Raw genomic sequence first — 15,000 nt, forward strand, 5'->3', positions numbered from 1 at the left:
GCTACCATTCTCCAATAGTTTACCATCTAGGTTGTCTATACCTGGTGGTAATACAGTCTGCTACCATTCTCCAATAGTTTTACCATCTAGGTTGTCTATACCTGGTGGTAATACAGTCTGCTACCATTCTCCAATAGTTTACCATCTAGGTTGTCTATACCTGGTGGTAATACAGTCTGCTACCATTCTCCAATAGTTTACCATCTAGGTTGTCTATACCTGGTGGTAATACAGTCTGCTACCATTCTCCAATAGTTTACCATCTAGGTTGTCTATACCTGGTGGTAATACAGTCTGCTACCATTCTCCAATAGTTTACCATCTAGGTTGTCTATACCTGGTGGTAATACAGTCTGCTACCATTCTCCAATAGTTTACCATCTAGGTTGTCTATACCTGGTGGTAATACAGTCTGCTACCATTCTCCAATAGTTTACCATCTAGGTTGTCTATATGGTAATACAGGCTGCTACCATTCTCCAATAGTTTACCATCTAGGTTGTCTATATGGTAATACAGTCTGCTACCATTCTCCAATAGTTTACCATCTAGGTTGTCTATATGGTAATACAGTCTGCTACCATTCTCCAATAGTTTACCATCTAGGTTGTCTATACCTGGTAATACAGTCTGCTACCATTCTCCAATAGTTTACCATCTAGGTTGTCTATACCTGGTGGTAATACAGTCTGCTACCATTCTCCAATAGTTTACCATCTAGGTTGTCTATATGGTAATACAGTCTGCTACCATTCTCCAATAGTTTACCATCTAGGTTGTCTATACCTGGTGGTAATACAGTCTGCTACCATTCTCCAATAGTTTACCATCTAGGTTGTCTATACCTGGTGGTAATACAGTCTGCTACCATTCTCCAATAGTTTACCATCTAGGTTGTCTATATGGTAATACAGTCTGCTACCATTCTCCAATAGTTTACCATCTAGGTTGTCTATACCTGGTGGTAATACAGTCTGCTACCATTCTCCAATAGTTTAGCATCTAGGTTGTCTATATGGTAATACAGTCTGCTACCATTCTCTATAGTTTACCATCTAGGTTGTCTATACCTGGTGGTAATACAGTCTGCTACCATTCTCCAATAGTTTACCATCTAGGTTGTCTATATGGTAATACAGTCTGCTACCATTCTCCAATAGTTTACCATCTAGGTTGTCTATATGGTAATACAGGCTGCTACCATTCTCCAATAGTTTACCATCTAGGTTGTCTATACCTGGTGGTAATACAGTCTGCTACCATTCTCCAATAGTTTACCATCTAGGTTGTCTATATGGTAATACAGTCTGCTACCATTCTCCAATAGTTTACCATCTAGGTTGTCTATATGGTAATACAGTCTGCTACCATTCTCCAATAGTTTACCATCTAGGTTGTCTATATGGTAATACAGTCTGCTACCATTCTCCAATAGTTTACCATCTAGGTTATCTATATGGTAATACAGTCTGCTACCATTCTCCAATAGTTTACCATCTAGGTTGTCTATACCTGGTGGTAATACAGTCTGCTACCATTCTCCAATAGTTTACCATCTAGGTTGTCTATAACTGGTGGTAATACAGCCTGCTACCATTCTCCAATAGTTTACCATCTAGGTTGTCTATATGGTAATACAGTCTGCTACCATTCTCCAATAGTTTACCATCTAGGTTGTCTATACCTGGTGGTAATACAGTCTGCTACCATTCTCCAATAGTTTACCATCTAGGTTATCTATATGGTAATACAGTCTGCTACCATTCTCCAATAGTTGACCATCTAGGTTGTCTATATGGTAATACAGTCTGCTACCATTCTCCAATAGTTTACCATCTAGGTTATCTATATGGTAATACAGTCTGCTACCATTCTCCAATAGTTTACCATCTAGGTTGTCTATACCTGGTGGTAATACAGTCTGCTACCATTCTCCAATAGTTTACCATCTAGGTTGTCTATACCTGGTGGTAATACAGACTGCTACCATTCTCCAATAGTTTACCATCTAGGTTGTCTATACCTGGTGGTAATACAGTCTGCTACCATTCTCCAATAGTTTACCATCTAGGTTGTCTATACCTGGTAATACAGTCTGCTACCATTCTCCAATAGTTTACCATCTAGGTTGTCTATACCTGGTGGTAATACAGTCTGCTACCATTCTCCAATAGTTTACCATCTAGGTTGTCTATATGGTAATACAGTCTGCTACCATTCTCCAATAGTTTACCATCTAGGTTGTCTATATGGTAATACAGTCTGCTACCATTCTCCAATAGTTTACCATCTAGGTTGTCTATATGGTGATACAGTCTGCTACCATTCTCCAATAGTTTACCATCTAGGTTGTCTATACCTGGTGGTAATACAGTCTGCTACCATTCTCCAATAGTTTACCATCTAGGTTGTCTATATGGTAATACAGTCTGCTACCATTCTCCAATAGTTTACCATCTAGGTTGTCTATACCTGGTAATACAGTCTGCTACCATTCTCCAATAGTTTACCATCTAGGTTGTCTATACCTGGTGGTAATACAGTCTGCTACCATTCTCCAATAGTTTACCATCTAGGTTGTCTATATGGTAATACAGTCTGCTACCATTCTCCAATAGTTTACCATCTAGGTTGTCTATACCTGGTGGTAATACAGTCTGCTACCATTCTCCAATAGTTTACCATCTAGGTTGTCTATATTGTAATACAGTCTGCTACCATTCTCCAATAGGTTACCATCTAGGTTGTCTATACCTGGTAATACAGTCTGCTACCATTCTCCAATAGTTTACCATCTAGGTTGTCTATATGGTAATACAGTCTGCTACCATTCTCCAATAGTTTACCATCTAGGTTGTCTATATGGTAATACAGTCTGCTACCATTCTCCAATAGTTTACCATCTAGGTTGTCTATACCTGGTGGTAATACAGTCTGCTACCATTCTCCAATAGTTTACCATCTAGGTTGTCTATATGGTAATACAGTCTGCTACCATTCTCCAATAGTTTACCATCTAGGTTGTCTATACCTGGTGGTAATACAGTCTGCTACCATTCTCCAATAGTTTACCATCTAGGTTGTCTATATGGTAATACAGTCTGCTACCATTCTCCAATAGTTTACCATCTAGGTTGTCTATATGGTAATACAGGCTGCTACCATTCTCCAATAGTTTACCATCTAGGTTGTCTATACCTGGTGGTAATACAGTCTGCTACCATTCTCCAATAGTTTACCATCTAGGTTGTCTATACCTGGTGGTAATACAGTCTGCTACCATTCTCCAATAGTTTACCATCTAGGTTGTCTATATGGTAATACAGTCTGCTACCATTCTCCAATAGTTTACCATCTAGGTTGTCTATACCTGGTGGTAATACAGTCTGCTACCATTCTCCAATAGTTTACCATCTAGGTTATCTATATGGTAATACAGTCTGCTACCATTCTCCAATAGTTTACCATCTAGGTTGTCTATACCTGGTGGTAATACAGTCTGCTACCATTCTCCAATTGTTTACCATCTAGGTTGTCTATATGGTAATACAGTCTGCTACCATTCTCCAATAGTTGACCATCTAGGTTGTCTATATGGTAATACAGTCTGCTACCATTCTCCAATAGTTTACCATCTAGGTTATCTATACCTGATGGTAATACAGTCTGCTACCATTCTCCAATAGTTTACCATCTAGGTTGTCTATACCTGGTGGTAATACAGTCTGCTACCATTCTCCAATAGTTTACCATCTAGGTTGTCTATACCTGGTGGTAATACAGTCTGCTACCATTCTCCAATAGTTTACCATCTAGGTTGTCTATATGGTAATACAGTCTGCTACCATTCTCCAATAGTTTACCATCTAGGTTGTCTATACCTGGTGGTAATACAGTCTGCTACCATTCTCCAATAGTTTACCATCTAGGTTATCTATATGGTAATACAGTCTGCTACCATTCTCCAATAGTTTACCATCTAGGTTGTCTATACCTGGTGGTAATACAGTCTGCTACCATTCTCCAATAGTTTACCATCTAGGTTGTCTATATGGTAATACAGGCTGCTACCATTCTCCAATAGTTGACCATCTAGGTTGTCTATATGGTAATACAGTCTGCTACCATTCTCCAAAAGTTTACCATCTAGGTTATCTATATGGTAATACAGTCTGCTACCATTCTCCAATAGTTTACCATCTAGGTTGTCTATACCTGGTGGTAATACAGTCTGCTACCATTCTCCAATAGTTTACCATCTAGGTTGTCTATACCTGGTGGTAATACAGTCTGCTACCATTCTCCAATAGTTTACCATCTAGGTTGTCTATACCTGGTGGTAATACAGTCTGCTACCATTCTCCAATAGTTTACCATCTAGGTTGTCTATACCTGGTAATACAGTCTGCTACCATTCTCCAATAGTTTACCATCTAGGTTGTCTATACCTGGTGGTAATACAGTCTGCTACCATTCTCCAATAGTTTACCATCTAGGTTGTCCATACCTGGTGGTAATACAGGCTGCTACCATTCTCCAATAGTTTACCATCTAGGTTGTCTATATGGTAATACAGTCTGCTACCATTCTCCAATAGTTTACCATCTAGGTTGTCTATACCTGGTGGTAATACAGTCTGCTACCATTCTCCAATAGTTTACCATCTAGGTTGTCTATATGGTAATACAGTCTGCTACCATTCTCCAATAGTTTACCATCTAGGTTATCTATATGGTAATACAGTCTGCTACCATTCTCCAATTGTTTACCATCTAGGTTGTCTATATGGTAATACAGTCTGCTACCATTCTCCAATAGTTTACCATCTAGGTTATCTATACCTGATGGTAATACAGTCTGCTACCATTCTCCAATAGTTTACCATCTAGGTTGTCTATACCTGGTAATACAGTCTGCTACCATTCTCCAATAGTTTACCATCTAGGTTGTCTATACCTGGTGGTAATACAGTCTGCTACCATTCTCCAATAGTTTACCATCTAGGTTGTCTATATGGTAATACAGTCTGCTACCATTCTCCAATAGTTTACCATCTAGGTTGTCTATATGGTAATACAGTCTGCTACCATTCTCCAATAGTTTACCATCTAGGTTGTCCATACCTGGTGGTAATACAGGCTGCTACCATTCTCCAATAGTTTACCATCTAGGTTGTCTATATGGTAATACAGTCTGCTACCATTCTCCAATACTTTACCATCTAGGTTGTCTATACCTGGTGGTAATACAGTCTGCTACCATTCTCCAATAGTTTACCATCTAGGTTGTCTATATGGTAATACATTCTGCTACCATTCTCCAATAGTTTACCATCTAGGTTGTCTATATGTTAATACAGTCTGCTACCATTCTCCAATAGTTTACCATCTAGGTTGTCCATACCTGGTGGTAATACAGTCTGCTACCATTCTCCAATAGTTTACCATCTAGGTTGTCTATATGGTAATACAGTCTGCTACCATTCTCCAATAGTTTACCATCTAGGTTGTCTATATGGTAATACAGTCTGCTACCATTCTCCAATAGTTTACCATCTAGGTTGTCTATACCTGGTGGTAATACAGTCTGCTACCATTCTCCAATAGTTTACCATCTAGGTTGTCTATATGGTAATACAGTCTGCTACCATTCTCCAATAGTTGACCATCTAGGTTGTCTATATGGTAATACAGTCTGCTACCATTCTCCAATAGTTTACCATCTAGGTTGTCTATATGGTAATACAGTCTGCTACCATTCTCCAATAGTTTACCATCTAGGTTGTCTATATGGTAATACAGTCTGCTACCATTCTCCAGTAGTTTACCATCTAGGTTGTCTATATGGTAATACAGTCTGCTACCATTCTCCAATAGTTTACCATCTAGTTTGTCTATACCTGGTGGTAATACAGTCTGCTACCATTCTCCAATAGTTTACCATCTAGGTTGTCTATACCTGGTGGTAATACAGTCTGCTACCATTCTCCAATAGTTTACCATCTAGGTTGTCTATATGGTAATACAGTCTGCTACCATTCTCCAATAGTTTACCATCTAGGTTGTCTATACCTGGTGGTAATACAGTCTGCTACCATTCTCCAATAGTTTACCATCTAGGTTGTCTATATGGTAATACAGTCTGCTACCATTCTCCAATAGTTTACCATCTAGGTTGTCTATATGGTAATACAGTCTGCTACCATTCTCCAATAGTTTACCATCTAGGTTGTCTATATGGTAATACAGTCTGCTACCATTCTCCAATAGTTTACCATCTAGGTTGTCTATACCTGGTGGTAATACAGTCTGCTACCATTCTCCAATAGTTTACCATCTAGGTTGTCTATACCTGGTGGTAATACAGTCTGCTACCATTCTCCAATAGTTTAGCATCTAGGTTGTCTATATGGTAATACAGTCTGCTACCATTCTCCAATAGTTTACCATCTAGGTTGTCTATACCTGGTGGTAATACAGTCTGCTACCATTCTCCAATAGTTTACCATCTAGGTTGTCTATACCTGGTGGTAATACAGTCTGCTACCATTCTCCAATAGTTTACCATCTAGGTTGTCTATATGGTAATACAGTCTGCTACCATTCTCCAATAGTTTACCATCTAGGTTGTCTATATGGTAATACAGTCTGCTACCATTCTCCAATAGTTTACCATCTAGGTTGTCTATATGGTAATACAGTCTGCTACCATTCTCCAATAGTTTACCATCTAGGTTGTCTATATGGTAATACAGTCTGCTACCATTCTCCAATAGTTTACCATCTAGGTTGTCTATATGGTAATACAGTCTGCTACCATTCTCCAATAGTTTACCATCTAGGTTGTCTATATGGTAATACAGGCTGCTACCATTCTCCAATAGTTTACCATCTAGGTTGTCTATATGGTAATACAGTCTGCTACCATTCTCCAATAGTTTACCATCTAGGTTGTCTATACCTGGTGGTAATACAGTCTGCTACCATTCTCCAATAGTTTACCATCTAGGTTGTCTATATGGTAATACAGGCTGCTACCATTCTCCAATAGTTTGCCGTTTTTTGTTGTATAAACAGCTGAGTTGTGTTTTCTGTCATTTATCTGGTTTTGTTAATATCGTGTCTTTTTATTATGTCGTTTCGTTTAGTCACAATATGTCTCAATGTACATTATGGCAACCAGTAGACTTTGATTTAATGTAAACAAACCACTAATAAAGTTATTACAAATTCATTTGAATTGAAGTCGTAATGAAAAACTAAATGGATAACCCCTCTTTCTCTCTTCCCCTTCCTCTCCCCCCTCCTCTTTCTCTCCCCCTCCTCTTTCTCTCCCCCCTCTCTCCCCTCCTCTCCCCCCCTCTTTCTCTCTTCCCCCTCCTCTCCCCCCTCCTCTTTATCTCCCCCTCCTCTTTCTCTCCCCCCTCTCTCCCCTCTTTCTCTCTTCCCCTCCTCTCCCCCTCCTCTTTCTCTCCCCTCCTCTTTCTCTCCCCCTCTCTCCCCTCTTTCTCTCTTCCCCTCTTTCTCTCTTCCCCCCTCTCCCCCTCCTCTTTCTCTCCCCTCCTCTTTCTCTCCCCCTCTCTCCCCTCCTCTCCCCCCTCTTTCTCTCTCCCCTCCTCTCCCCCTCCTCTTTCTCTCCCCACCTCTCCCTCCCCCTCCCTCCCTCTCTCCCCCTCCCTCCCTCTCTACCTCCCTCTCCCCCTCTTTCTCTCTCGCCCTCCTCTCCCCCTCCTCTTTCTCTCCCTCCTCTCCCCCCTCTTTCTCTCTCCCCTTCTCTCCCCCCTCCTCTTTCTCTCCCTCCTTTCCCCCTCTTTCTCTCTCCCCCCTCCTCTCCCTCCCTCTCTCCCTCCTCCCTCTCCCCCCTCTCTCCCCTCTCTCTCTAGACGTACTAGGCACAGTGTTAAAGCAGAGAAGATCCGTCGAATGATGGATAATTATGATCGTCACGTGACCATTCACTCCATCATGGGGAGCTCTCGCCCCAAACTACCACCGCATCAGGAGGCCAAACTACCCCCCCAACAGGACCCAAGCCCACCCCATCAGGAGGCCAAACTACCCCCCCATCAGGACCCAAGCCCACCCCATCAGGAGGCCAAACTACCCCCCCCATCAGGAGGCCAAACTACCCCCCCAACAGGACCCAAGCCCACCCCATCAGGAGGCCAAACTACCCCCCCATCAGGAGGCCAAACTACCCCCCCATCAGGAGGCCAAACTACCCCCCATCAGGAGGCCAAACTACCCCCCAACAGGACCCAAGCCCACCCCATCAGGAGGCCAAACTACCCCCCCATCAGGACCCAAGCCCACCCCATCAGGAGGCCAAACTACCCCCCCCATCAGGAGGCCAAACTACCCCCCCAACAGGACCCAAGCCCACCCCATCAGGAGGCCAAACTACCCCCCCATCAGGAGGCCAAACTACCCCCCCATCAGGAGGCCAAACTACCCCCCCATCAGGAGGCCAAACTACCCCCCCAACAGGACCCAAGCCCACCCCATCAGGAGGCCAAACTACCCCCCCATCAGGAGGCCAAACTACCCCCCCATCAGGAGGCCAAACTACCCCCCCATCAGGAGGCCAAACTACCCCCCCAACAGGACCCAAGCCCACCCCATCAGGAGGCCAAACTACCCCCAAACAGGACCCAAGCCCAACCCATCAGGAGGCCAAACTACCCCCCAACAGGACCCAAGCCCACCCCATCAGGAGGCCAAACTACCCCCCCCATCAGGAGGCCAAACTACCCCCCCAACAGGACCCAAGCCCACCCCATCAGGAGGCCAAACTACCCCCCCATCAGGAGGCCAAACTACCCCCAACAGGACCCAAGCCCACCCCATCAGGAGGCCAAACTACCCCCCATCAGGACCCAAGCCCACCCCATCAGGAGGCTAGCCCGTCACAGTAAGTTTCCTCACCACACCCAGGCTGCATCTCAAACTACCCCCCCCCCCAACAGGACCTTAGCATCAGGTGACTAGGGATAGGGCCAGGATTAGGGCCAGGTTTAGGATTAGGGCCAGGTTTAGGATTAGGGTTAGGGCCAGGATTAGGGCCAGGTTTAGGGCTAGGGCCAGGATTAGGGCCAGGATTAGGGCGAGGGCCGGGATTAGGGCCAGGGTTAGGATTAGGGCCGGGATTAGGGCCAGGGTTAGGATTAGGGCCAGGTCTAGGGCCAGGGTTAGGATTAGGGCCAGGATTAGGGTTAGTGCTAAGGTTAGTGCTAAGGTTAGTTTCAGGCTGCATCTCAATAGTTGCCTCGTCTTTTCTCTTGAATTGAAGTCACAATGAAAAGATGATCTCTCTCTCTGTCTCTCTCTGTCTCTCTCTGTCTCTCTCTGTCTCTCTCTGTCTCTCTCTGTCTCTGTCTCTCTCTGTCTCTCTCTCTCTCTCTCTGTCTCTCTCTGTCTCTCTCTGTCTCTCTCTGTCTCTCTCTGTCTCTCTCTGTCTCTGTCTCTCTCTGTCTCTCTCTGTCTCTGTCTCTCTTTCTCCTGATAGGCCCAAGTCCTCAGACAAGGCCCTCCGCGACCTGGTAGGAGAGCAGCGATTGGTCCAGGGCTCTGAGAGGTCCTGCCCCCAGCTCTTCTCCTCGCTTCCTGACGTGTCGTCGGTCGGCCTCTCCGGGAGACCCGTAACCCCGGGTCACAGCTCTGCCCACGGGTCCACAGAGTCCCTCTCCCTCAGTGAAAAGCACTCGGAAAAACACGGAATTCCGGACGAGGAGGAGGATATTCTTGATTTAGGAGCGCTGGTCTCTGAACCGGACACACAGTTGCAACCGGAGGAGGACGAGGGGAAAAGGGGGGAGGAAGAGGAAGAGGGAGAGGGAGAGACAAGGATTCCCCACTGTCTGGTGGGTTCTGTGTTTAGTGCAGATCGCGACGATGGTGACGACGAGAGGCCCGTGGCTTTCTCCGAGTCGATTGGTCAGAGGGTGAGGAAAGAGAGGAAGAGCAGAACTAGGAAGACGGACTCTGATAGGCTGGAGCGTGCTGACATAGCGAAGGACGCTAGCCATTCAGTGAGCGAGGGGGATGGAGAGAGAGAGGATGGAGGAGGGACGTTGGTGGGAGAAATGAGTGATGGAGGAGAGCAGGTGTGGGATGGGGGGAGAGGGGGTGAGGGGTGGGGGAGAGAGGGTGAGGCCTGAGTTGTTGGAGTTTGTTGGAGACTGGCCTTCAGAGGAGGTACTGGAGCAAAGAAGAAGAAGAGGAGGAGGAAGGAATGGGAAGCGCCCTGGGAGGGAGGAAGAGGGAGGTGGTGAGGGGGAGGAGGCAGGTCCCAGAGGCAGCCAATCAGAAGGGCTTCCTGGTAGCGGGCCTCATGTCACAGAGTTCCAGAAGCTTCTAGAGCTCTTACAGACAGGTGTTGACTCCCACCCTCTGCCCACCTGCCCTTCCCCCCATCCTCTCCCCCTTCTCCCCGAGCTCACACCATTCAGTTGGAGGAGAAGGAGGAGAGAGGGGTGAGGCAGGGGGGAGGAGAGGGGAGGCTGATAAAGACCGAGTCCTGAGTCGGGAGGAATTACCTGACTGTGTGGTGGTTGAATCCAACACCGTGGAGCAGAGGGAGGGAGAGACCATCCAGGTCGCCGTGAGAGGGGGGGGACGACTCGGGGTTTAGTTGAGGAAGACTTGGTGGAGGTAGAGGGAAGCCATCCTGGTAAGGTAGATCGAGGCCATGTTGGTGAGGTCAGTCAGTGTACTGATGCTAGTGAGACCAGGATGGAAGGTGAAGTCGGCCATCTTGGTGGGGGCAGTCAGTGTGCTGATAGTGACAGCCATATTGGTGAGGGCAGTGAGGAAGCTGGTGAAGACAGCCATGTTGGTGAGGTCAGTCAGTGTACTGATGCTAGTGAGACCAGGATGGAAGGTGAATTCGGCCATCTTGGTGGGGGCAGTCAGGAGCGGAAGCAGCAGCAGCAGAGTCGCAGGGCGGGGAAACAGTGCAAACTGGCACTCACCTTCACAAACAACACCCCTCCCTCCCCCAAACCACAGATAGACCTCGCCCCTGACCTTGACCCTGACCTTGACCCTAATCTCGACTCTGACCTTGCCCCTAATCTCGACTCTGACCTCGCCCCTAATCTCGACTCTGACCTTGCCCCTAATCTCGACTCTGACCTTAACCTTAACCCCGACCTTAACCCTGACCCTAACCTCAACCCTGACCTTAACCCTGACCTTGACCCTAACCTCAACCCTGACCTCGACCCTAACCTCAACCCTGACCTCGACCCTAACCTTAACCCTAACCTCGACCCTAACCTTAACCCTAACCTCAACCCTAACCTTAACCTTGACCCTGACCTCAACCCTGACCTTAACCCTGACCTTGACCCTAACCTCGACCTCAACCCTAACCTTAACCTTGACCCTGACCTCAACCCTGACCTTAACCCTGACCTTGACCCTAACCTCGACCTCAACCCTAACCTTAACCTTGACCCTGACCTCAACCCTAACCTTAACCCTAACCCCCACCGCCCCTCCCCTCCTCCGTCATTGGCCGACACAGATCGCTCCTCCCAGACCGACCCGCAAGACTTCGCCTTCCTCTGGCGTCTCGACCACAGTCGTCGCGACGACCCAACCGACGCCTCGGGAGACCGCTTTCCCGCTAACGACACCCTCGTCGTTCTCCACGGCAACCCTTCCCGTTTCCTCCCGGAGGTATCGGCTGCGGTCTCGGCGGGCGTCGCGGTTAACCCTTCCGGCCAGCGAGTGGTGCCGTACCGCGTGACGCACGAGAAGGGGAACCAGGTGGAGGAGAGGGAGCTGGAGGAGGGACGGACCAGGCAGCAGAACCTCTTCATTCTCAGACGCCATTTTAAACTGGTCAACAGAGAGACACTGGACGACCTCTATGACAAGTGTCAGCAGGTTCGGGATGTTTGTTGTTTATTATTGTTGTTTATTATTATTGTTGTTGTTGTTGTTTATTGTGTTGTCGTTGTATTGGCTGAGGCTCTTATCTGTGAAAAGGAAGTAAGCCTTGTCTGAGCCAGAAGAGCTTAGAGGCTTCTTGCCCTACTTCCTGTTTCCGTAGTGAGACAGTTCGATGTACCAGGACACCCCCTGGACAGGACACTAGTCTATTTCCTGTTTCCGTAGTGAGACAGCTTGATGTACCAGGACACCCCCTGGACAGGAAACTAGTCTATTTCCTGTTTCTGTAGTGAGACAGCTTGATGTACCAGGACACCCCCTGGACAGGACACTAGTCTATCTATGTGTGAGTCCCAAATGAAATCCTATTCCCTATATAGCGAGACCGTAGGGCCCCGTTCCTTATATAGCGAGGCCGTAGGGCCCCGTTCCCTATATGGCGAGGCCGTAGGGCCCCGTTCCGTATATAGCGAGGCCGTAGCGCCCCGTCCCCTATGTAGCGAGGCCGTAGGGCCCCCGTCCCCAGTACGGCGAGGCCGTAGGGCCCCCGTCCCCTATACGGCGAGGCCATAGGGCCCCCGTCCCCTATACGGCGAGGCCGTAGGGCCCCCGTCCCCTATATACGGCGAGGCCGTAGGGCCCCCGTCCCCTATGCGGCGAGGCCGTAGGGTCCCCGTCCCCTTGGCGGCGAGGCCGTAGGGCCCCCGTCCCCTATGCGGCGAGGCCGTAGGGTCCCCGTCCCCTATATACGGCGAGGCCGTAGGGCCCCCGTCCCCTATGCGGCGAGGCCGTAGGGTCCCCGTCCCCTTGGCGGCGAGGCCGTAGGGCCCCGTCCCCTATGCGGCGAGGCCGTAGGGCCCCGTCCCCTATGCGGCGAGGCCGTAGGGTCCCCGTCCCCTATGCGGCGAGGCCGTAGGGCCCCCGTCCCCTATGCGGCGAGGCCGTAGGGCCCCGTCCCCTATACGGCGAGGCCGTAGGGGCCCCGTCCCCTGTACGGCGAGGCCGTAGGGCCCCCCGTCCCCTATACGGCGAGGCCGTAGGGCCCCCGTCCCCTATACGGCGAGGCCGTAGCGCCCCGTCCCTATATACGGCGAGGCCGTCCTAAATGAATTTTAAACGTGTAATTGTTTCCTCCTTCAGGACCTGGAGTGGACCACTAATCTGTTGCTAGACTCTGGAGAGAGACTGTTCCTAGAGGAGGAAGAGGAGGATGAAGAAGAAGAAGAGGGTGATGAAGATCTGGACATGGCCGAGGCTGTGTGTCCGGAGGACGGGACGGAGAGACGGATTACACCTCCAGGAGAGCAGGCTTCGGCCTCCAGCTGTTCTGATAGTGAGACGTTTGGAAGAGGGAAGGAGGAAGAGGAAGCGCGGAGGACAGGGGAACGAGTGGACGAAGGGTTAAAGTGGGTTAGCGGACCGAACCATCCTGTGTCTCGGGGCCGGGGCGGCGGCACAGAGGAGGGAAACACCCACTTGGGAGAGCAGGAAGTGGTTCGGGACTCGGAGAACGGAGGGAGCGCGGAGCAGTGGGAGAAATGGGAGAGGGAGGAGGAGGGAGACGAGGTGACCCAGTCGCTCCTAGCCCAGCTGGAGGAGATGGAGAGGAGAGAGGAAGAGGAGGAGGAGAGGAAGGAGAAGAGGAGGAAGAGACTCTTGGATATACAGAATGTTGAACTGAAGCTGCCAGCAGAACTGGCCCTGCAACTGGCTGAGCTGTTTGGACCTGTTGGTGTCCTACCAGGTAACACACACACACACACACACACACACACACACACACACACACACACACACACACACACACACACACACACACACACACACACGACCCAGCTAACACACACACACACACACACACACACACACACACACACCACCGACCCAGCTAACACACACACACACACACACACACACACACACACACACACACACACACCACCGACCCAGCTAACACACACACACACACACACACACACACACACACACCGACCCAGCTAACACACACACACACACACACACACACACACACACACACCACCGACCCAGCTAACACACACACACACACACACACACACACACACACACACACACACACACACACACACACACACACACACACACCACCGACCCAGCTAACACACACACACACACACACACACACACACACACACCCGACCCAGCTAACACACACACACACACACACACACACACCGACCCAGCTAACACACACACACACACACACACACACACACACACACACACACACACACACACACACACACACACACCACCGACCCAGCTAACACACACACACACACACACACACACACACCACCGACCCAGCTAACACACACACACACACACACACACACACACACACACACACACACACACCACCAACCCAGCTAACACACACACACACACACCACCGACCCAGCTAACACACACACACACACCACCGACCCAGCTAACACACACACACACACACACACACACACACACACACCACCGACCCAGCTAACACACACACACACACACACACACACACACACACCAGACACTCTCCCTAAGCCCTTCTTGGTTACCAGGTGTGTGTTGCCCTGTTGGTTACCAGGTGTGTGTTACCAGGTGTGTGTTGTCCTGTTGGTTACCAGGTGTGTGTTGCCCTGTTGGTTACCAGGTGTGTGTCGTCCTGTTGGTTACCAGGTGTGTGTTACCAGGTGTGTGTCGTCCTGTTGGTTACCAGGTGTGTGTTGTCCTGTTGGTTACCAGGTGTGTGTCGTCCTGTTGGTTACCAGGTGTGTGTTACCAGGTGTGTGTTACCAGGTGTGTGTCGCCCTGTTGGTTACCAGGTGTGTGTCGTCCTGTTGGTTACCAGGTGTGTGTCGTCCTGTTGGTTACCAGGTGTGTGTCGTCCTGTTGGTTACCAGGTGTGTGTCGTCCTGTTGGTTACCAGGTGTGTGTTGCCCTGTTGGTTACCAGGTGTGTGTATCGTCCTGTTGGTTACCAGGTGTGTGTGTCGTCCTGTTGGTTACCAGGTGTGTGTGTCGTCCTGTTGGTTACCAGGTGTGTGTCGTCCTGTTGGTTACCAGGTGTGTGT

General features: G+C 48.6%; 1 protein-coding gene across 1 annotated transcript in view; it reads left to right on the forward strand.

Annotated features, from left to right (window-relative positions):
• Positions 1-15,000, forward strand: part of LOC123733435 (uncharacterized) — a gene marked incomplete at its 5' end in the record, with an annotated part of 43,538 nt that overhangs the window by 4,407 nt on the left and 24,131 nt on the right. Inside the window, 5 exons of the mRNA XM_045712834.1 lie at positions 7,883-8,896; positions 9,505-10,027; positions 10,122-10,471; positions 10,607-11,891; positions 13,038-13,641. Coding sequence (XP_045568790.1) covers positions 7,883-8,896; positions 9,505-10,027; positions 10,122-10,471; positions 10,607-11,891; positions 13,038-13,641 — 3,776 coding nt within the window. The remainder of the gene's footprint in view (positions 1-7,882; positions 8,897-9,504; positions 10,028-10,121; positions 10,472-10,606; positions 11,892-13,037; positions 13,642-15,000) is intronic.

The sequence above is a fragment of the Salmo salar genome, unplaced genomic scaffold, assembly GCF_905237065.1.
Source record: "Salmo salar unplaced genomic scaffold, Ssal_v3.1, whole genome shotgun sequence".
In the NCBI taxonomy this organism is placed as follows: domain Eukaryota; kingdom Metazoa; phylum Chordata; class Actinopteri; order Salmoniformes; family Salmonidae; genus Salmo; species Salmo salar.